The sequence below is a fragment of the Ursus americanus genome, unplaced genomic scaffold, assembly GCF_024610735.1.
Source record: "Ursus americanus isolate L20-20 unplaced genomic scaffold, mUrsAme1.1.p SCAF_65, whole genome shotgun sequence".
Classification (NCBI taxonomy): Eukaryota; Metazoa; Chordata; class Mammalia; order Carnivora; family Ursidae; genus Ursus; species Ursus americanus.
Window position 1 is genome coordinate 457,383 of NW_028273647.1, and position 23,284 is coordinate 480,666.

A 23,284-nucleotide genomic window follows, 5' to 3' on the forward strand; every position below is an offset into this window, starting at 1 on the left:
GTTTTTCCCCACTAGGTGCTGATGCAGTTCCAGAGATTGAACTACAATACGACAAGTTCCAAATACGGGGGCAATACAAAACCAAACACTAAACCAAAAAAGCATCTCAATGGAAGAAGCAGGACACAGTCTTCCTGGCCTTAGAGCGGAGAAAGGCAACCCCAGTCCTGGGGCAGGAAGGAGTTCTGGGGCGTACAAGTCTTAAGGACTCCCACTTTCAGTGGTTGTTGCTATTCCTGGGAAAGTCCCTGCAACCTCTAAATCTCAGGAGTTCTGAGGGGCTGTCTCTGCTGTTTGCCCAAATTCATTGACTGAAATGGACCCGTGCTCTGAGTAAGGGGGATTTGGGGGTGCCCTCCAGTGGCTAGGGAGAAGGGCTGGCACTTCTCCTTTCTCCCACGTACAGTAGCTGATGACTCTGGGGGATTTCCTAGGTCAGGAACGAATATGAGAGTCTGTGCAAGTTTTCCATTACTGCAGGAAGTAAAAGACCCAAACCACACACATGGGCTCTAAAACAAAACAAGGGCTTTAATCTCCTAACATGCAAATCTATCACGGTACTATTTAAAACAACTAAATGGTGCCCCCTACCTAAGGAAATAGATGGGGGGAAGGGGTGTGGAGACAATGGGCACAAGGATGCAGCTGCTGAGGAATCCCTGCAGGGCCACTGGACACTTGCTCAGTCCTGAGGTTGACTGCGGCCAGTTCTTCTCCTTCTTGAGTGCTGCTGACCAGCTAGGACCGGGGCTCCAGCTGGCAGGACAGGGTGTAGCTAAGGACAGAGGGACACCTGTGAGTTGCCCAGGAGCTTCCATTCAAGAGTCCCTGCCAGTGTTTGCCCACAGCTGGAGTCTGGCGCCCCGGCAACAAGGCCTGAGGCTGCCCAGGGAAGGAGGATCCCAGGAGTGGCCAGCAGAAAGAGTCCACCCCGAACCTCACCGACCCAGCTCCTGATGGGCCTCACCTTTCAGCCTCGCTGAGCGGCTCCATAGCCTGGAACCAGGCCCAAAAAGGATCCTCGGGCTCTAGGGTGTAATTCTCGGCAGCCACCTGGAGCAGCATGATGTCCGTCATGACTTGATATTCCTGAGCAGAGAGAGAAGCACAGGATGTATAGGGAGCCTGGGGGGGGGGGGGCGGGGAGCTGCAGGGTCTGGTGAGGGTTGAGCACCGGGACCGGGCACCCATCCCAGGTCCTGGCACACATGGCCATCCTCCTCCCTGCAGATTCATCCGGTCTCCACCTGTTCTCAGAGATGAGTATCAGTAGCCCCTCCTCCGGGAAGTCCTCCTGGATGCCATGCTCTGTCCCCATCTCCTAACGGGATGGGACTTGCACTGCTTTCTTCTCAAGGGATCCCAGGAAATGTGAGGTGGAGGGGATGGAGCCAAGCAATGTTCTTCCCAGGGACATCTCTGAGGCCCACTCCCTACCCTTCCCTGCGGGAAGCGCCACATATGCTCACCTTATTTCTTTTTTGGTGGTTGATCTCATTCCCCTGGAATGCAGACAAAGTCCATCAGAATGAGGCCCCTGGTTCTTAGGAGCACTTGATTCCCATCCCTTCTCATGCTGCACCATGGCCAGGACCCATGAGGGGGCCGTGCATACACAGATAGTGGGCCTGGGATCTAGGCCAGGCTCTGGGGTCCAGAGAAAGGAGGACATGGGGCAGATGGACTGGCTACAGGTCGGGACCCTGCAGCACCACCCTCTTGGAAGACAGTAGGGGAGGCCGAAGCCTCAGGCAGGAAGGGGCTGCTGCGGCTACTGAGGTGCTTGCTGACGTGGAGGGTCCTGACTTCATTCTCCCCCCACGGGCAAACTCACCGGGGGAGGCTGAGGTCCACTCAGACAGACCTCACGCAGCTTTGCCTTCAGGAAGCTCTGCTGCTTCACCAGTCTTCGGCACCGGGAGCCGTGGCCTAACTGCAGCCTCACCTCGCTCATCCCTGAGATGGGCAACAGCCCCCAGGCTCACAGGGTAGCCGTGCGGCTGTCATGACGGGAGGTTTGCCGAGTCCTGAGAGCTCAGGGCTCAGTACAGGGGCGCTCTGCTCCCAAACCTCTGGATTCTGGTCCCTCCCCCACAATCCTCAGGCTCACCCACCTCCAGATAGTCCTCCATGGCGGTATCTAACATCACCAGCTCGGTGAGGAAAGTGCCAAGGAAAGGCACGACACCCTGTGTCATGAGGGGGAGGGTTGGGATGAGTCCCTGCTCGCTGGTGTCCACAGGGACCCTCCACTGAAAACGCTCCAGCCTCCTAGCCCACCCCAGGGGCTCACGTGGAGCAGCCTAGGACCCTTAGCAGCCTCCCCCCACGGGTTCCCTTTCCCCTCCCCCCCCAGAACATCAGACTCCTCCTCATCACCTTCAGGGCCTGCTTTTCAAAAATGCCAGGGAATGGAGCACTAGGTCGGTCCCTCCCCACCCGCAAAACCCATTCTCTATGGACCACTCTGGACCCTCCTCCTGGTCCTTTTGAAATAAGAATTGTAGAAGCTGTGGCCCCAGAAGCCGCAGCTGGAGTGGGAAGGCCCCCCCCTTCCTGATCTTTCCTTTTTGGGAGGCTTCCAGCCCTCAGGGAGGAGCCCTCCTCCTCCTCTGACTTTGGAGGCCCTGGGCCTCAGGCACACTCACCTTCTTCTGCATCCTCTTCTGGGCTCCCCGGAGGGCCATCACCATGGTGGCAAATCTATTGGATGGTCGCTCCTGCAGGGCCAAGGACAAGTTCCTTGAGACCATCATACCCTCAGGCCACTTGCCCCCACCATCTTGGACTTCACAACCTAGACATCTGACCTAACTCATACTGATCCTGAGGCCCCATTATCCAGGAGCAGGCCGTGAGTGATTCCAGAACAATCTCACTCCAACGTTCACTCCATGTGTGACCTTGAGCTTGCAGCCTGGCCTCCCCGAGCCTGTTTTCTCATCGGGAAACGTGACAACTCCACCTATCTCCCATGGTCTCCTGAGGACTCAGGGTCCTATTACTCTCATCATTGTTGTGGCCCTCAACCCAGCCCAACCCCATCACTGAGCACAGGTCTGTCCTCTGGGCTCTCCAGGTTTGTAAAGGCCCCCACCTGGACCAGCTGTCGACACAGAGAGAGAGGGTGTCTAGGCTAGGGAGTCTGCTTGGACACCACCTGCTTGCCCCCTCGCCGCCAACGGCATCCTCACCTAGGCTGTCGCCACATTCATGACAAAGGCTTCCCCTCCCCAAGGAATGCTTCAGACCATTCCCGACTTCATCCACTCAGGACCCTGTTCCCTCCCACCCCTCCTCTCTTTCCAGACCTGCACCTTCCAGGCTACCTTGATGAGCAGGTTCCTGCCCTGTGCGGTGTCCTTGCTGCACAGCTTTTGAAAGATCCTCAATGGCTTCCTGAAGAGAGGCAAGGGAGGCACGATCAATGGACGAATAATGTGGCAGGGTTGAGTGCGAGTGCCTTTTCTTTGAGAACCCCAAAGTGTCAACCTGCCTGGTTGAGGGTTTCTTCTGGGATCCTCTGAGCACTAAGGTCTTTGTAGGACATGGGAGGGAGCTCTCATGTGGCTCGTCCTGGGCCTCCCTTCCCATATTCATTGAGAAACACTGTTTGGGTCAATTTGGGGTTCAAATGGGCAGAGAGCTTAGTGGCTGTCAAGGAAACACGTGAAGAGATTTAATGCAGCTCAGCCCCGTGTGGGACATTTGGCAAAATTGATTTCTAAAGCGGGAGGCATGGTGACCTCCTCACCAGGGAGACTGAGAGACGCACCCACCAGCCCAGGTCCTGTGGTCGGGGTTTGCCGCCTCCCAGAAGGTCCAAGCTGCCTGAGGGGGAAGAGGACAAGCCTCTGGGAGCTCCCTCGTCCATCCTGGTCCCTCCATGGAGAGAGGCCTACTCACCTGGAAACCTTCCCCCACGTGTTCTCGAGGCGGTGAATGGAGACACTCTGCAGAGCCGAGAGGATGGCACGTAAGGACGAGTAGTTCCTCAGGGTTTGACAGGCCTGGGGAGGGAAGAGAATGGGCTGTCACTTGGGGAGCCGGCACCTGATTGGCTCTCAAGCTTCAGTCCCCCTCAGGGGAAAGTGCTCCTGCTGGAGGAAGCCGCTGTCGAGGGACCTGCCGAAGGGCACACGTGAGGCCCAGAGGAGGAGGAAGATTTTACCTCACTCCAAGGAAGGAGCCAGGCAGAAACGGAGCATCCCAGCATGGGGCCATGCAAGGCGAGGTCAGCATGCCCCTGGACGGAAGAGCCTAGGGACTGCACAGTCCCTAGGGCAAAGACCAGGGCCTTCCACCCTGAGACCTGATCAAGGGAAGAGCAGTGCCCGAGACTCAGGAGAGCACCTCGGCTGGGCTTCCCGTTGCATACCTTGGCCACCTTGATCCAGTGCTCCACCACCATGGCCCTGTCCCGGGCTGTCATGCTTGGGTTGCCAAGGCAGGTGGTGATGACACACTTGGCCACACCGTTGAACTGGGCGACAGTGGCCCGGACTGTGGGTGCCAGGTGCTCATTGCCAGGCTTGTTGCGCTTGGACCAGACGGAGCCCAGGCACTGATGGGGCAGCAGCTTCTTGAACAGCTCCTAGAGAACAGGCGGACCTTGGTTCACCCAGCCATTTCCCATGCAAGACGCATGTCCTACGTAGGGGTCACAGGTCAGAGCTGGACCTCAGGGAGCTGAGAATCTGGCCTGAGCCTGGTTGGAGACCGTGGATTTCATTCCACTGTTTTTCCCTGAGGGAACCCAGTACACAATGACCCAGGAGCAAACAGAGCAAGGGAAGGAAGGAGGGCATTGGCACCCTGATCATGCTCAGGAACTCCCAGCTCCAGGTGGCACTGCAAGGTGGTCCAACCCAAGGGGGCTTCTTCCCCTCCCCTCCAACAGGTCATCCCCCTGGTCCTTCCCCCCTTTCAGATGCACATTCTCACACGGGAGCTGCAACCACACGTTTTTCCGTCTGCCCTGTCCTCATGGACACATCAGATGCCTAATCAACGCTGAGGGTACTCATCCTCCAAGGCACATGAGTGGGTGACCCATGGACTTGACTGAACACAGGGAGCTGCCCTCCTCCACCCACGGGACAAGGGCCTGCCCATTGGTCTCTCCATTCTGGCTCATTTCTTCTCCCTAGTACCTCCGTATCAGTGCTTATCAGGGTCTCTCGCTACAGTCCGCAGCTGGATAGTGAAAGCTTGGGGCTAAGAGCCTTGATGGGTTGACAGGGTTGGGAAGTGGTGGAGCTGAGATTTGGTCCCAGACCATAGGAGTCCACATCAGGGAAAGGCAGGAGTGGGGCAGGTGAGAGCAGAAGGAAGGCCTGCCCCTGGCCCACCCTGAGAGCCCAGCTGCTCACCGCATCCATATACGTGAGCTGCTCTGCCACCAGCCTGGGAGGGAAGTCCAGGAGGTCGGGCTTCTCCTCACCCAGCTGGTTCTTTGGGGTGACACAGCGGTGGCAGGAAGCCTCTGGGGCCGCGGTGGGCTCTGTGGCTGTTGCCTGAGTGAAACTTTCTAGCAAAAAGGGTGGTCCAGCTGACTGCTGCTCAGCATCCGGCACACATGCAGAAGATGGGAGCACGGGTTGCAGTTCTGGAACAGCTGACGGAGGGGAGGCTGGCTCTGACACCGCAGGTGACAGTTGACACAGAGCCGGGGTCGCCTCTAGCTCTATAGGAGGCCCTGTTCCTGGCTCTGCCGCTGGAAGGAGCCCTGGAGCTGGCACTGGGGCAGGAGACAGAGAAAGGTTCATCCACATCACTGACTTTCCGGATGCCTTTGCAAAACCAGGACAGACCCCATGGCCTTGAAAGGAATACCCAGCCCATGAACCGCATCCCAGTTAGCCTTCCCAGCTTGCCATCCCCCTTACCCTCCACCTCTGCCTCAGTGAGCGCCAGAAGTTCCCGCTGCATCAGGAGAAGGGGGACATGGTTTGTCAGGTCCCAGGCATGCCACTTCAGAACCATGGCCCCATGCACATAGGCCACCTTGATCTCGACACGGTCACGGCCCAGGGACTGATAGATAGCCTGCAAATTCTGGTCAGGCCAGGTACCCAAGAAGGGAGACAGGGTGCTGGGGAGAGTCATATGTGGAACAGAGTCAGAGGCCTGGCCTTGCATTGCACATGCTACTCCCACAGCACCGTTCTTTCTGTATGGGTCTCAGAGGATGGCCCCAGCCCCCTTCCAACCCCTCTCTAGCTGCCCTCGTAGTGGGAGGCCTGGTCCTCCTGAAAACCTGAATGAGTCTGGTTTTTCCACTTCTCCTCTCCTCTACCTGGCCATGGGCCTGGTCTATTCTATCCTCCATGCACACCAGTATCAAGGCTCAGGTTGGAGGCAGATTTGTGAGTGGTCGGCTCAGCACACCCTCGGTTCTTGGCCCCGGTTGGGGTGGTCAGCAGGGAGGGGCAGGCAGAGCAAGTTGGGGCCGTCAAAGGGATGGGTGTTTCAGGCACCCACTGAGCCCAGACTGTGCTCTGCCGCCCAGAGGGCCCGGGACCCCCTCCACAGCCTTCTTTGACTCATTTGCTTCTTCACATGAAGCCCCCCAGATGAAGCCCACCCACTGGAAATCAAGAGATCGGTGAGATCCCTGGTTCGGCAAATCCCTCCCCAGCCACCACCCCTGTAGTCCCCCACCCTGCTCTGTGGAGGCAGCCAGCCCTGCTTCTGGACCCAAACCCCTGTCCCAGTTTTACTTGATCATTTCATCTGTCCTATGATCCAGCTCTTGGTGGATCCTTTCAAAGCTAGAGGAGGCTACGAAGATATCACATCTAACAACCATTGGACATGCATGCTTAGGGTGTGCAGAGTGCCTATCTGACCCTCTGACTAGAACTGAGACCCAGACACTGTATCTCCTCTCTCCATTCACATTCCTAGGTGCTTAATATACATTCTTGAATGACTACTTCCCAGCCCGCACTTTCCAAATCCTGAGTGGCCCGTGGGCTGGTCTGCCTGCTCCCAGTGTGCCCCTGAGCTGCTCACACAAAGGACAACTACCAGAACCATCTAGATGGAATCTCAGAAGTCCTTTGCACATGGGGAAACTGCCTGCTTTGCATTTCCTTTCGTCAACCCAGAAGGGCCACCGGCCTGTGAGGGTTGCACTTGAGAGCTTCTTGACCGGAGAGAGAGAACTATTAAGCAAGAAGATGCCCAGCACATCCAGGAGCCCTTTCTACAGAGCCAAGCACCAGAGTAGCCCGTGCCATGTTTCCTCCCATGATTTCCTACAGTAACTGTATGAGGTTCATCCTCTTAACCACCCCAGTTTTCAGAAGAGGAAAGGGAAGGTCAGAGAGGGGTAGGGCCATTCCCGAGATGTACACCCAGTAGATGGGAGGCTCACCCTGTGCTGTGCATGGGGTGGGCACTCACCGATTGAACTGCTGGCCCAGGACCTGTGTGGCTGAAGTGAACATCTCGTACATGCAGAAGATCGTTGAGGTGGTTGAGATGCTCCCATCTGGGAAGGATGGCACCAGGGACTGTACGAAACGCTCCATTGTGCCTTCTCGGAGCCTCAGCATCGTCTGGGCCTCATCCAGGGACAGGGATGATTCCTTTTCCCACCAGGTAGAGAAGGGGGGTGTGGGGGGCAATGGAGTCAGCTTCAACACCACGAACCACCAGGATGATCAGGGTCTGGTGCTCAGACCAGAGAGTCCCATCCCTTCGGGAACTTGTGCAAGAAAAGGGACTTGAGGGCCCACCCAGAAAAAGGCTCTAGGCTTGAAAGTACAATTGCCTTTAGGGGTGAAATGAGAAAGCATTGGTCACTTCAACACATCTTGTTAGCTGAGCCACCACAGCCTTTCTCTCTCTGAATAGGCTTTATTAAGAACTGTATGCCTTTGAGTCATCAGTCAACATCCCTACTGCAGACAGGAGAAAGCACAGGCTTAGCATCTCCAACGCTGCTCGAGATCATAGACGTTGGGCCTGAGAACTGTCCAGAGCATGGAATGCATGGCATTTCCCTAGGCTGCTGCGGCCTGCTCTGTTCCTAAGGTGGGGAGAAAGGTTCAGGGGAAATCCACCTTCCTCGGCAGGCCCCAGGGGAGCCGGTTGTTTCTAGTGTGGGTTCTGGCCTTGCCGTGATCATCTGTGGGTCCTGAGATTGGACATCAATCTGGACCTGTTCTCACCCCAGACCAGCATTGGATGCTGTTGTGGGCCGAGGCACCTGCTGCTTGTCAAGGGAGATGGAGTAGCTGAGCCCTTGGAGCAAGCAGCTCCTCAAAGATGGCCTGGATTGAACTCTGAAAAGACAGAGTCCACTACCTGGGCCAGGAGGCATCAGAGGCCTTGCACCCAATCCGTGCTTGAAAGGCTGAATCACGGTGGCAGACAACCTCCCATACGGAGGTCCAAAAAGACATATGAGGACACAGCTTGTGACCCGGGGGACATACAATGAGTCGATGTGTTCTGAGAGGTGATACGTTACAGAGGAACATATAGAATGGCTTCATCCCACCGTTCCTTTTATGTTCAATCACCCTGTGTGGGGTGAGGATTCATAAGGCCTTGGACACGTTCTCCAAGGACAGTGGAGCTGGGTTCTACACAGGATGGCTGGGGTGAGTCAAGAAAATACTCAAAACAGTAGCAAAATGCAAAGACACTCATGGCTGTGGGAAAAGTCACACAAAACAGAATGAAACAGAATAACCCACGCCCCAAACTGCAAAAAACATGAACACTATTCTCTACCATTCCCACCTATGGGAAGAGTGTCTTCCTACCTTCTCCCACAGCTGGTGGTGGAGGTGTGGATACTGGGATGACTTTGTGGTTGGGCCTGCGGGGCACTCATGTGGAAACACCATGGGAGGGCCCCAGGTTTGTCCCCATATTTGTGTGGGGGCCCTGGGTGCGTGGAACCCTCTTCCCATTCTCACCTCAGAGCGGCACTGATCCTGGGTGGCCTGGTGCACCTGCCACTTGTCTAGGGCGTTGTAGTTGAAGTCCCAGACCAGCTCTTCGATGACCTCCTGGGTGCAGCTCTGAAAATGCAGTGCCCCATAGACATGGGGTCAAGAGACATTAGTGTCCTCCCGGGACATTGCCACAAGGGGCCACCCGCATTAGAAATCCTGCTCTCCAGTTGAGGCAAAGAGGGGCAGCTGAAAAGACATCGAGCAAGGACGTAGCCGGATGAAACTCTAGAGCTCGTGATTAACATCGAGGTAGTTGAGCTTGGTCCCCAGTGCTCAGCTTCTCATCCCGCCTGCTATGACCTGGGGTGTGAACATGAAAGATGGGCCAGGCTTCCAACACCTGGCAGCTTCCTTCTGCCCAGGAAGGGTGTGTCCCACATCCTCTGTCCCCTTCTCTACACATAGACAACCAGCCCCCCACCCCAACACACACACAGGGACACACATAATGAGGGGCAAGAGGTGTGGGCCTGCTGAGGTGACATCACAGTTGTTGCCTGCTCTCCAGTGGGCTGCCCTGAGCTGCCTCGTGTTACCTGTTGGTGTCTCCTGCCACATGTCCAGAGGGCTCGGAAAAGCGGGCTGAGCCGACGTCTACAATTATTTGAAAGTCTCTCTCTCTGGGCTTGCCTGGGCCCAGAGACCCTGAAGGGAGGAAGGCAGCAAGAGAACATCCTGTTCTCTCGAACGTCTCCACTCAAGTGAGCTGGAGAGCAGGTTGTCTTTTGAATCTGGGTGCCCGGTTACCAGAGTTCTAAGTTCAGTTGGGGCCTATCACAGAGGAAGTGAGGTCACTCTTTCAAGATTCTAATCCCTGGGACCATGTGTTCAGTCAGACCTATCCAGAGCCCCTTCTTGGCAGTTGACTCCTTAGCTTTCTCCCCCATGTCATCTCCTGAACTGGACACAATGAGCCAAAAAGGCCATAGCCACCACTCTCTGGAAATGGAACTAGTGTCTGAAGCTTCAGGAGGCAGAGCTGAATTCAGACCTTACGTTCTGTGTTTCTTTGCGCACTTGTGTGTCCTATGTCATTGTGTCTCTCACGTAGTCCCCACTTTCCCAGCCTGCAGTGTGGGGATCAGGCTAGAATCTACTTCCTTGGGACATCCTCGGGTGTCTGTGGATAAGAGTATTTATTACATGTGTGGGGTGGTCCCCTGTGTATCTGAGGCACAATTTTCAAGATGGAAGAATTACAAGAAGGGGTGGGACTTGGCATGGAGGGCCGCTCAGAAGAGGCCTGGGTTCCAGCCCTGTAATACTGCAACTGTCACTTTCCCTCTTGGCCTCATTTTAAGGTGGGCACCATGATGGCCTGGAAAAGCAAGAAGATGCAGGCATTGTCATCCTCTGTAGTAAAACCATGCAATTGTTTCCCGTTATATGAAGAACGAGACCCCGTTACCTCGTTTGGGTCTATGAGGGGAGTGGCTTTCACCATGGCTCCCAGGGATCCTGACCTGTGGTATAGGCATCAGACTGTAACTGCTAAGTGGTCAGTGACTGGCTTTTGACCCACAGGACATATTCAACGTGATCAAGTACCATGCCTAGAGCTTCTCTACATGTCATGCAAAGAGTTTCTCACTCCCTAGTTACTTTCCATCATGTTCCACTACTCACTCCTTCCCTTTCCCTTCTTCTTCTCTCTCTCTCTACCAGAACCAAGCACTGATGTTTTGAGCTGCCATCTACAGAGGCTCACAGGATAGAGAACGGAGGCAGTGCCAAGGCCAAAAGACACACAGGAACTCAGCTTCTGAGTCCAGATGGCATCCCGAGTCACGTGAGCCAACTTATGACAAAATCCTCTTCCAGTATGGCCCTGGTCACAGCCGCAGCCACTGACACACCTTGAGCCTGGGGAACCATGCTAATTTGGGCCCGCATTCTTCACCCACAAATACTGTTAGAAATTAAAGCGATGCACCTGCACATGCAGGGTATCAGGGCAATGCAGTCCCGGGGCAACTCTAGATAAGTAACAGTCTCCCAGGCCTCAGCATCTGTCCCTGCCTTCCTCCCTCCCCTCTGCTCTCCTGCTAGTGTCCCTGCAGCCACCCTGGCTGCCTTTTTCACTCCTCTGGCCAAACTGGCTTCTGTTATTGAGTGTCTGCAGCACAAGTCACTTCTTCCTGAAACGCTGCTCCCTGACGTGTGCAGGCCTAGCTCCCTTTGGTCAATCTGTTCTCAGCAACCTCAGCTTCAGTGAGGCCTTTCATATCTTTCCATGCAATGACTCCCCAGCCTTCCTCCGTAGTACACTTCATTCCTACTACAGAGCGCTTGCTCTTTTCTTTCACGTGCGTTCTCTTTGGAGCTTTGGTCCATGTGTAGACTGGGAGCTCCTAAAGCAAAGGAGCCCTAGGTAATTTCAGCTCCGCGCACGGGCCCAGCAAGATACCTGGCATAGGGCAGTGCTCAGTGTGTAGTTACTCAATGAACAATTGAGAAGATCTTGGAGCCCACCTCCCCTCTTAAGCACCTAGACTGCAGAATGCTACTAAAACTTTCAAGCTGTTTCTGGGCAGGGGCGACAACCACAATGGCCTCTGCCTGACTCTTCCTGCTCCAGTTCCTCCAGCAGAACTCACCAGGTACCATGGACAAGGAAGCGCCCTGCACCCAGTTCTCCAGCTCTGGTGGCACAGCCCCATGCAGGCACACCAGCAAAGAAAGCCATGCCTTTTCTCGGGGGTCCTCAACGCAGTGCCTTTGCAGAGTCACAGAGCAAAGGAGCAGGATCTCTATTTTTCCCTTCTCTGTGGAATCTGAGACAAAGAAGAGAAAAGGAGGAAGACTAACTCAGAAAAAGAGATCAGATTGAAGTAACCAGAAGCAGAGGGCAGAGGGGGTACAGGAATTGAGTGAATGGCAAAAGGTACAAATTCCAGTTTCAGATCAATAAGGAATAGGGATTTACAGTACACCCCAGGACTACAGTTCATTACTGCTCTATGGTGTATTGGAGAGGTGTGAAAAGAGCAAGTTCTGAGAGTTCTCATCACAAAGAAAAACCTCTCTTTCTTTTCTTTTAACTTCATTTTTGTATCTCTAGCGATGATGATGGCGGCGGACTAAATTTATTCTGGCGATCGTTTCACAGTATACGAAAGGAACATCATTACGCCAGGTATCTTCAACATACACAGTTCTGTATGTCAAATGTATCAAAACAACTGGAGCAAAAAAATATTTTAATATTCATAGAGAGCATCAGGAAATTGGACGTGGTAAAAAGAATGTCACGTAAACAAAACTGAAAACAGCAGAACCGAAAGCCAGTAGGTTATCCTAGGGGTTAAAATCTTCAAGCCATTGGCATAGAAAGTCGATTCTGAAATTGAAAATCAGTGAATTAAAATTAAAGCAGATGAAATAGAATTTTAAAATGTTGTTCCATTTAACAATTTGTCAAAGAATAGAAAGTCTTAATAAGTGACCTCAGATAGTAACTTTTGAAAAAACTGTTCATGTTTTGGAAAATTCTGATTGTAAGCTTCCAAGTGGGCACAGAATGAGAACATTTTGTTTGATCAAAGTCGCCTCATGGAAAATGGCTGAAGCAAAATGTCTGAGATAGGACCTAAACGAAAGGATATAAATGGCTAGACGAAATTGTCCCGAGTTCGTTTCTCCGTATTTGCAGTTTACATTTATTTTCATGTCGTTAAGTCCATTAAGTTCATGGAGTACATTCTAAGTGTGTTCCATGCATTAATATGTTTGAACAACCTCCCTGTAACCCAGCTTCACATCTCATTGTATCTTGTAAAACTCAAACTCTATACCATGAATCAGAAACTTCCAATGACCGCCTACTTCCAGCCCTTGGCAACACCATTCTACTGTCTTTGGCAATTTACTCTAGGTAGGTCCTAAGAGTGAAGTCAAAGTGTGTCTTTTCATGAATACTCATCTACTTAGCATAATATCCTCCAGGTTCACCCATGTTGTGGCATATGTCAATGTCTTCTTCCACTTTGAAGAATGAATGCTATTCCAATATGTGTACATACAACATCTGTTCCTCCCTCGACAGATACTTGGATTGCTTTCATGGTTTAGCTATTATGAATAATGATGCCATGAAAATGTGTGTTCAGATATGTCTTCAAGACCATGCTGTCAATTAATTTGGGTATACACCCCAGAAGTGGAGTTACTGGAACACATAGTAAGTCTAATTTTCATTTTTTTGAAACTACCATACTGATTTCACAACTATGCTGTTAAACATTCCTACCACACACATTGAATAAGGCTTCCATCTTCTCCACATCTTGGCCAACACTTGCTCTTTTTTTCCCTTCTGATTGCTTTTTTTTTTTTTTTTTTTGGAAGAGTCATCTTAAAGGATGTAAAATGGTATCTCGTTGCTTTTTATAATTTGCATTTCCCTTAACATTAGTGATGTATCTTTTCAAATTTCTTTTCACGTGCACATCTTTGAGGATATGCCTATTCCCAATTTGCACATTCACGCATTGCATTCATTTTGTTGTCTGTTGTTGAGTTCATGTGATCTCTATTCATTCTGGATATTGAGCCCCTGCCAGATAGACAGTTTGCAAATATGGTCTCCCATCATGTGGATTGTGTTTTTACTTCATTGCTAATGTCTTTAAAGTCACAAAGATTGTAAGTATTCTGAATGTCCTGTACGTGAATTTATTTTTCTTTTATATCCTGTGCCTTGCAGGTCATATGCATTAAAGCACGGCCAAATCCTATTTTGTGAAGCTATGAAAATGAATATTATTGGGCTGCACTTCTGAGATGAAAAAGGTTCATTAGTGGAGTAAGAGAGCAGCATGAACTGGAGAAGCACTGGCATGATGATGGGGTCATGACTCTATGTGATCGCAAGAGGATAGGAATATGTATGATGGGCCAGCATGAGCTGTGTACTGGAAATGGGACCTTGTCCATTTTGTGCAGCACCTATGTGGATGATGGGAGCAGTGAGACATATGACTGGACGGATCCCCGAGCTCAGCCCTTCTTCCAAGTTAGACTTTCATTGCACTCTGATCCATTAACGTTTGAAGAGTTTCTTAATCAGATGAGGGACATAGTCTTACATGCTAGAAGGTGATGAACGTGGTGTGTGGGCGTGTCTGCAAGGAACTCCGTATCCCTCCCATCTTGGTGAGCCACTGTCTGGAGTCCATGGCAAAGAAGGTTAGAGTACTAAATTACACTGGGGTCAAACCAAAGGGGAACAGTATGTCCCTCCTATGCTGAGCTGAAGTCAGGCAAGACCTTTATATGTTTGCTCTGTGTTCCCAGTTCATGGTCCCTAAGTTCTGCATGTTCCTCTCTGGGAGAGAGGAGATGGACATGTTTGAGGGGGAGCTGGAGAGCTGTATCACCACCAGGAATGAGACCGAGAGCCGACTCCCAGTCATCGTGCAAGTGAAAAAATGGGATCAATGTCATCAAAGAGAAAACCATCAGCCACCAGTATTCATGCCGCCTGTGAGGAAATCTTGTCGAGAGGCACTTGTAAGTGATGGAGGGTGCACACCTGTAGTAACTCTGTGGCAAGTACAGATGTTACCTGCTTGAGGTGACCCACCTTGAAGAAACAAAGTTTTTGCCACCCTGTCAAGGGTGCTCGGAATGGACTCGAAGGGCAAGAGGCCTGGAACTGAAAGCATGTTTGAAAGTCTCTTTAGGGCTGAAATGAAAAAGGCAGCATGCCCTGAAAACTGCCTCACCTTGAATAGGCTAGCTCCCTTCATTGCTTGTGGGAAGAAAAGAAATCATCCGGTATTTTTCGTATTGAAAACAAGAAAACACAGAACCTTGGATTTCCGTTATTTTTTTATTGAAATTCGATTAGCCGACATACAGTCCATCCTTATTTCAGATGTAGTGTTGAATAACTCATCAGTTGCATATACCACTCAGTGCTCATCACATCACGTGCCCTCCTTTATGCTCCTCACCCAATTGCCCCATCCCCCCACCCAGCTCCCCTCCAGCCACCCTCAGTTGTTCTCTGTGCTTAAGAGCCCCTCATGGTTTTGCTCCGTCTCTGATGGCTTCCCGGTCAGTTTTCCCTCCTTTCCCCTATGATTATCATCAGTTTTCACTCATATGTGGAACGTAAGAAACAGTGTAGAGGATCATAGTGGATTTTCTTTAAAAGGATGTTATTTTCTGTCTTTCCATGTTTGACCGCATTTCACTTTTCTTTAAAAATGACACGTTCAAATGATATGTCCATTGACCCTGGAGGGTTGGGCGTTCTTCACACTTCCTCAATGAGTTAGGACCCTGAACCAGGTGTCAGGAGAACCTCCTCTGTGTTATTGTTCCCCGGGTGCCCTTGTTGGGCTTCAGCTTCCTTATCTGTAATACGATGAGAGATACGAATGCTAAATATTTTCCGAAAGTTGTTCCCGCTCCAAACGTTCGATGGCTACCCATAGTCGAATATTGCTTCATCCACAAGACAAAGGTTAGGAATCGTTATTTCAATTACTTCGTGAAGACACACAACCAAGTAGAATGAGAACACCAGAGGAGCATCGCTCCAATAGGACTTGAGTGAAACTCTGCTCCAACTGCCAGTAGCATAGGACGTTACCTTTTACGTGAACACAGAGGTGGGCCCTGGCCTTTCCATAGAAACAGACTGTCCTTTTGTCTTTGGACATTTTCATTTACCTTTCGTGTGGATTGACGTTCAGCCCAATGAGACCTCATGAGGAAACTCTGCGTATTCTAAGCTTAGATCTCATAGGACCGATTTTTCTTAAGGTTTGAAAGTACACTATAGTTGACAGACAGTGTTATATTCCTTTCAGGTGAACAGCAGGGACTCAATAGTTCTGTACATTACTCAGTGCTCAGCACCATAAGTGTACTCTTAATCCCCATGACCTATTTCACCCATCCCCCCACCTGGCCATCCCTAGTCTGTGCTCTACATTTGAGACTGGTTTTTTGTTTGTTTTCTCTTTGTTCTTTCTTTTTGTCTCTTAAGTGCCACACAGGAGTCAAACCCATGTTAACATAACACACATCGACTTTAAAGCTTACCTCCGTTTCATGGTCTGGATGAAATGTGCTGACTATACCACCACGTTGACTCCACAGTGGCTCCCAGGGATCCCCACCCGTGCTATATACCTCCCTGTCTATCCACTGCCTGGTTGCTAATAGGTTTCTGACCAAGAGAATATGACAGAACATTGTCACTTTCCTGTTACTCTCTTCTGTTCCCTTCCTTTCTTTCCTGTATCCCTGCACTGGGGAAGCAAGCACTGGTGTTTAGAACTGCCCTACATAAAGGCCCACAGAGGAAGGAACCTAGGGAGTGCCCAGGCTAATAGGCAGAAAAGAACTCAAATTCAGGATTTCGCTTAAACCCACTTTGTTGAGTCTGAGCTAAATCCTGACATTAGTCACATCAGTGACTTGGGAGCAAATCTTACCACAGTTGGGCCTCGGGTGAGGCGCAGATTGCATCACACAGAGACCTGGGGGCAGAAACACCCAGTCTCAACTGTGCGGAGATTCCAGGCCCCCCCGAATTGGGAGCTAGGAAATATCACGCTTCAGAAGTGCTAAGCTTTCTAGTAGTGTTCTCAGAGACAAACAGATAGCTAACTCAGTCGACCAGGCTTCGGCACCTGGCCCTCCCATCCACTGCCATCTCTTGTTCTCACCTCCCAGCCTCCACCAGCCACTCTGGCCACTTTCTGAATCTTCTTTCGTCAAACTAGTTTCTGTCTGAGAGATTTGGCCCCAGCGGTGCCCTCTCCCTGACACACTGTTCCCAGAGGTGTGCAGCTCTTGCTCCCTCTTGTCAATCTGCTACCAGCAGATGTCACCATGTGGAGGCCTTCCAGACCCTCCTCTCCTGTGACTCCCTAGCCCTCCCTACTACACTGTGCTGGTAACTGGAGTATAATATCTGCTCTGTTCTTTCACACGTCTTGCTTTCAAGGTGTTCTCCATCAGAACAGCAGAAACAACTTGGCCATTTGCAGACTGCACTGGGGCGCACCAACTCACCTGGCACAGGCTGAGCGCTCAGAGCATAGTTGCTGAAAGAAGAAATGGGAAGGTCTTGGGGCCCTGCCTTCCATCCTTGTCACCATGTCCATTCCTGAGCCCGTTATGCTAGCACTGGGATGGGCAATGTGAGAGGCTAGAATGGATATCAAGTGGCCAGGATGTACTCGGCTGCTTAGTGCCTTTTCCAGGTTGAATGCGCTTGGGCGGATGTCAATGTGTGATGCAAAGATCATCATACCTGGTGCCCACTCCCATGGGTCCACCTACATGTCTGTTCCCCAGGACTAATTGTCATAAATCTTCTTCCTCCCAGTCCCTGACCAACGAGCCAAATCATCTACCACTGCCACGAGCCAATGTATATTCTTTCCTCAGGCTGCTTTTCTTTCCATACCACCTGAAAGAATTGAAAGAATTTTGAAATGCTCGAAAGAATTTCCCGTCGCTGCATTCTATCAAGACTACCCTGAACGGGGCTGTAGTATATCTGCAGCCACTTTCCATCCTGCAGCCACATCCAAGCCCATTCAGCCATGAACCAACCTCAGTCTTTTCCCTCCTCTGTCGCCTGGAGCAATATTGGGTCTTCTGCCCGTCCTCTCTGAAGCTCCTCTGGCCCGTTCATGGGGACTTGCGAGGGAGCCCGTGCACCACACACAGAGTGGCCCCTAGCGCCTGCCTCTGCCCACGTGCCAGGGCTGACTCAGGAGCTCAGGCTCCCACCTTACCCCCTTTCAGCCTCGGCCATCCCTCTTGGAAGGACTTTGTGCTCTGCACACATCGCAGAGATACAGGAGGGCACAGGAAAGAAAACCCACTGACCTAAAGAAGCTCCTAAACTATTGACCTCCTTCCATCCTGCCTCCATATGCCCCGGAAGAGAAGAGGAGGAGAGGCCTGCAGGTGTGGACAAAGCCCTGCCCTGGCTGTTTATCTTCCCGGCAATAAAAAGGCCTCCTCGTTGCGGCCAAACTGTTGCTGAAAATTCTGTTTTCAGTGGTGAAACAGATAACTTTGGTCAAATGGCCTGCTGGTGCCGTTTGTCAGAGTGGTCCGTGGACAAGTGGCCTCAGCATCCGCAGAGGGCGTGTTGGAAATGCAGAGTCTCAGGTCCCTCCCAGTGTTACTGAATCAGAATCTGTATTTTCACGAGATCCCCAGGGGATCCAGGCCTAAGACGATGTCTCAAAAAACCACTGTTGAATGTTCCCCAAAGAGAAAGCTAATCGGCACCTTGATATACCAAATGGGAAAGGCATGGTTGTTTCCTGGGCCTTTTTGGCAGTTTCTAGCATTCTAGAATTCCATAAAGGGTTGATTCCCCAGTGGACATGGTGGGAGTTGTTGTGCAGGAAAGGAAAGAACACCATACCTGCTGGGAAATGGAGCAAGGACGGAAGCTATGCATGGGCCCAACAGCAAGAGCTCCAACGCGCCAAGGCTGATCCCCTGCTCTAGAGCTCTCTGCTGTTCTTATGCTAGATCCCTTTGTGTCAGGTGATGGGATGGGAGATTGTTCTTGCTTTTGGAGCTGGCCTGTATTGCTGTAACCGGTCCTCTAAGATTCACTTTTGTTGTATCCCAAAGTTTTGGGACGCTTGTCTTGTCATTGTTCTTGGATTCCATGTAATTTTTTTTCCTATTTTGAATTCCTGGTTGACCCACTCATTTCTCGGGAGCGTGTTCTTTCACCTCCTTGTGTTCATGGCCTTTCCAGGTTTTTCTCTTGTGGTTGATTTCTAGTCCATACCATTGTGGTCAGAAAAGATGTATGCTATGACTTCCATCTTTTTGAATTAGTAGAGACTTGTTCGGTAGCCTAATATGTGATCTGCTCTGGAGGACGTTCCATGTGCAATCGAAAGGAATGAGTATGTGCTGTTGGAGGATGGAATGTTCTGCATGCATCTGTTAAAACCAGTGCATCACCCAAAGCCACTGTTTCCTTGTTGATTTTCAGTTTGGATCATGTGTCCATTAACAGAAGCGGGGTGTTAGATCCCCTAATGTATTGTATTACAGTCAATTAGTTGCCTGCTTTTTGTTATTAACTGTTTTATGTATTTGGGTCCTCCTATGATGAGTGTCTAAAAATTTAAAATTGTTCTATCTTCTTGTTGCATTGTCTCCATGATTGGGACACAGTGTCCTTCTCTGTGACTCAGTACTCTCTTTTTTTTTTTATATTCTGTTTTGTCTGATAGAAGTATTCGTACCCCTGCTTTGTTTTGGCAACCAGTTGCATGCGAGATGCTTCTCATCTGCTCACTTTCAATGTGCAGGGGACCCAGTAGGTCTGGGGGCTCAGGCTGAGTACCTAATTTCGGACAAGTCAGTGTAAGTGTGCAAACTGAGACTGAGTGTGTAAACTGTTGAATATTAGTGACAATGGAATATTACTCAGCCATCAAAAAGAACGATTTCTCAACATTTGCTGCAACATAGACGGGACTGGAGGAGATAATGCTAAGTCAAGTCAAACAGAGAAGGAAAATTATCATATGGTTTCACTCATTTAGGGAACATAAGAAGTAGGAAGACAAGTAGGAGAAGAAAGGGAAGAAGAAAGGGGGGGTACACAGAAGGGGGAATGAACCACAAGAGACTATAGACACTGGGAAACAAGCTGAGGGCTTCAGAGAGGAGGGGAGTGGGGGATTGGGATAGGCTGGTGTTGGGTATTAAGGAGGGCACCTATTGCATGGTGCACTGGGTGTTAGACGCAAGTAATGAGTCATGGAACTTTACATCAAAAACTAGGGAAGTACTGTATGCTGATTAACATAATAAAAAAAATTATTATAAAAAATATAGAGATGATGGACTTCAGAAAACATGGACCTAAAAGTCATGACGGACAGCAAGGAGAGTGTGGGGTTTCTCTGGTCAAGGATATGGCCCATTATCCTGGCAAGAAAGAGCCCGTCCCTGATCCATCAGATACCAGCCAGGGAACAATAGCTATTGTGCATCTGACCCAGAGCCTGGGGCCTGGAGGGAACTGCTGCTTCAGAAGAACCGCATAAGGAGATGCACGAAGGCTGGAAATCCTGGCTCCTAGGTCAGCATAGATGTTCATGGAACCAGGCTCAGGTGTGCCCTTTAAGGTACCCCTCCCATCTTTTCCCAACACACAAAGCAAGCAGGAAAGGGAATCCAGAGATCATTGACAAGAATCCCAGAAAGATTCCAAACTTGGTAAACGGCCAACGGGGAGACTGAGGCTGGAAAGTCCTGCCTGCCCTGAGTCCATCTGCAAATTATCTTCCTCTGGCTTTGTCCCCTTCACACGCAGGATTTGATCTCCTTCCGTGTTTTTCCCCACTAGGTGCTGATGCAGTTCCAGAGATTGAACTACAATACAAGTTCCAAATACGGGGGCAAAACAAAACCAAACACAAAACCAAAAAAGCATCTCAACGGAAGAAGCAGGACACAGTCTTCCTGGCCTTAGAGCGGAGAAAGGCAACCCCAGTCCTGGGGCAGGAAGGAGTTCTGGGGCGTACAAGTCTTAAAGACTCCCACTTTCAGTGGTTGTTGCTATTCCTGGGAAAGTCCCTGCAACCTCTAAATCTCAGGAGTTCTGAGGGGCTGTCTCTGCTGTTTGCCCAAATTCATTGACTGAAATGGACCCATGCTCTGAGTAAGGGGGATTTCGGGGTGCCCTCCAGTGGCTAGGGAGAAGGGCTGGCACTTCTCCTTCCTCCCACATACAGTAGCTGATGACTCTGGGAGATTTCCTAGGTCAGGAACGAATATGAGAGTCTGTGCAAGTTTTCCATTACTGTAGGAAGTAAAAGACCCAAACCACACACCTGTGCTCTAAAACAAAACAAGGGCTTTAATCTCCTAACATGCAAATCTATCACGGTACTATTTAAAACAACTAAATGGTGCCCCCTACATAAGGAAATAGATGGGGGGAAAGGGTGTGGAGGAAATAGAGCGCAAGGACCGCCCATAGGCAGCTGCTGAGGAATCCCTGCAGGGCCACTGGACACTTGCTCAGTCCTGAGGTTGACTGCGGCCAGTTCTTCTCCTTCTTGAGTGCTGCTGACCAGCTAGGACCGGGGCTCCAGCTGGCAGGACAGGGTGTAGCTAAGGACAGAGGGACACCTGTGAGTTGCCCAGGAGCTTCCATTCAAGAGTCCCTGCCAGTGTTTGCCCACAGCTGGAGTCTGGCGCCCCGGCAACAAGGCCTGAGGCTGCCCAGGGAAGGAGGATCCCAGGAGTGGCCAGCAGAAAGAGTCCACCCCGAACCTCACCGACCCAGCTCCTGATGGGCCTCACCTCTCAGCCTCGCTGAGCGGCTCCATAGCCTGGAACCAGGCCCAAAAAGGATCCTCGGGCTCTAGGGTGTAATTCTCGGCAGCCACCTGGAGCAGCATGATGTCTGTCATGACTTGGTATTCCTGAGCAGAGAGAGAAGCACAGGATGTATAGGGAGCCTGGGGGGGGGGGGGACGGGGAGCTGCAGGGTCTGGTGAGGGTTGAGCATCGGGACCGGGCACCCATCCCAGGTCCTGGCACACATGGCCATCCTCCTCCCTGCAGATTCATCCGGTCTCCAACTGTTCTCAGAGGTGAGTATCAGTAGCCCCTCCTCCGGGAAGTCCTCCTGGATGCCATGCTCTGTCCCCATCTCCTAACGGGATGGGACTTGCACTGCTTTCTTCTCAAGGGATCCCAGGAAATGTGAGGTGGAGGGGATGGAGCCAAGCAATGTTCTTCCCAGGGACATCTCTGAGGCCCACTCCCTACCCTTCCCTGCGGGAAGCGCCACATATGCTCACCTTATTTCTTTTTTGGTGGTTGATCTCATTCCCCTGGAATGCAGACAAAGTCCATCAGAATGAGGCCCCTGGTTCTTAGGAGCACTTGATTCCCATCCCTTCTCATGCTGCACCATGGCCAGGACCCGTGAGGGGCCGTGCATACACAGATAGCGGGCCTGGGATCTAGGCCAGGCTCTGGGGTCCAGAGAAAGGAGGACATGGGGCAGATGGACTGGCTACAGGTCGGGACCCTGCAGCACCACCCTCTCAGAAGACAGTAGGGGAGGCCGAAGCCTCAGGCAGGAAGGGGCTGCTGCGGCTACGGAGGTGCTTGCTGATGTGGAGGGTCCTGACTTCATTCTCCCCCCATGAGCAAACTCACCGGGAAGGCTGAGGTCCACTCAGACAGACCTCACGCAGCTTTGCCTTCAGGAAGCTCTGCTGCTTCACCAGTCTTCGGCACCGGGAGCCATGTCCTAACTGCAGTCTCGCCTCACTCATCGCTGAGATGGGCAAGAGACCCCGGCCTCACAGGCGCAGCTCTGAGGCTGTCATCAGGGTAGGTTTGCCGAGTCCTGAGAGCTCAGGGCTCATTACAGGGGTGCTCTATTCCCAAAGGTCCAGATTCTGGTCCATCCCCCTCAATCTTCAGGCTCACCCACCTCCAGATAGACCTCCACTGCGGTATCCAACATCAGCAACTTGGTGAGGAAAGTGCCAAGGAAGGGCACAACACCCTGTGTCCTAAAGGGGAGAGTGGGATGAGTCACTGTTCGCTGTTGCCCACAAGGACCCTCCCCTGAAAAAGCTCCAGCCTCCTGGCCCACCCCAGGTGACCACGTGGAGCAGCTGTCGACACTAAGAGAGAGGGTGTCAAGGCTATGGAGTCTGCTTAGACACCACCTGCTTGCCCCCTCACCGCCAACGACATCCTCACCTAAACTGTCACCACATTCATGCCAAAGGCTTCCCCTCCCCAAGGAATGCTTCAGACCATTCCCGACTTCATCCTCGCAGGACCCTGTTCCCTCCCACCCCTCCTCTCTTTCCAGACCTGCACCTTCCAGGCTACCTTGATGAGCAGGTTCCTGCCCTGTGCGGTGTCCTTGCTGCACAGCTTTTGAAAGATCCTCAATGGCTTCCTGAAGAGAGGCAAGGGAGGCAGGATCAATAGACAAATAATGTGGCAGGGTTGAGTGCGAGTGCCTTTTCTTTGAGAACCCCAGAGTGTCAACCTGCCTGGTTGAGGGTTTCTTCTGGGATCCTCTGAGCACTAAGGTCTTTGTAGGACATGGGAGGGAGCTCTAATGTGGCTCGTCCTGGGCCTCCCTTCCCATATTCATTGAGAAACGCTGTTTGGGTCAATTTGGGGTTCAAATGGGCAGAGAGCTTAGTGGCTGTCAAGGAAACACGTGAAGAGATTTAATGCAGCTCAGCCCCGTGTGGGACATTTGGCAAAACTGATTTCTAAAGCGGGAGGCATGGTGGCCTCTT

The 23,284-nt window shown here is 51.5% G+C and overlaps 3 protein-coding genes and 1 long non-coding RNA gene across 4 annotated transcripts in view; 2 read left to right on the plus strand and 2 right to left on the minus strand.

The window, feature by feature from the left end:
- LOC148106761 (ral-GDS-related protein-like) overlaps window positions 1–343 on the plus strand; it is a 130,233-nt gene extending 129,890 nt beyond the window's left edge. The window contains exon 12 of the mRNA XM_087860447.1: window positions 16–343. The gene's annotated coding sequence lies outside the window, so the exon portion shown is untranslated. The remainder of the gene's footprint in view (window positions 1–15) is intronic.
- Window positions 344–2,793: 2,450 nt separating this feature from the next.
- Window positions 2,794–5,694, minus strand: LOC148106762 (ral guanine nucleotide dissociation stimulator-like). Its single transcript, XM_087860457.1, has 5 exons — window positions 5,376–5,694; window positions 4,382–4,597; window positions 3,910–4,013; window positions 3,315–3,402; window positions 2,794–2,829 (listed from the first exon to the last, which is right to left on the minus strand). The coding sequence occupies exons 1-5, from the start codon at window positions 5,382–5,384 to the stop codon at window positions 2,794–2,796; spliced, it is 453 nt and encodes a 150-aa protein (XP_087716583.1). The 5' UTR covers window positions 5,385–5,694.
- A 5,885-nt stretch (window positions 5,695–11,579) lies between these two features.
- The window catches only part of LOC123786219 (focal adhesion kinase 1-like), a 109,301-nt gene continuing 97,596 nt past the window's right edge, over window positions 11,580–23,284 (minus strand). The window contains exons 11-15 of the mRNA XM_087860455.1: window positions 22,863–22,932; window positions 22,173–22,534; window positions 21,809–21,841; window positions 21,306–21,427; window positions 11,580–11,752 (exon numbers count right to left, since the gene is read on the minus strand). Of these exons, the coding sequence (XP_087716581.1) occupies window positions 22,445–22,534; window positions 22,863–22,932 (160 nt within the window). The 3' untranslated portion in view covers window positions 11,580–11,752; window positions 21,306–21,427; window positions 21,809–21,841; window positions 22,173–22,444. The remainder of the gene's footprint in view (window positions 11,753–21,305; window positions 21,428–21,808; window positions 21,842–22,172; window positions 22,535–22,862; window positions 22,933–23,284) is intronic.
- On the plus strand, window positions 11,683–14,790 carry LOC148106763 (uncharacterized). Its single transcript, XR_015723528.1, has 2 exons — window positions 11,683–13,158; window positions 13,684–14,790. It is a non-coding gene; the product is annotated as an uncharacterized LOC148106763 (long non-coding RNA).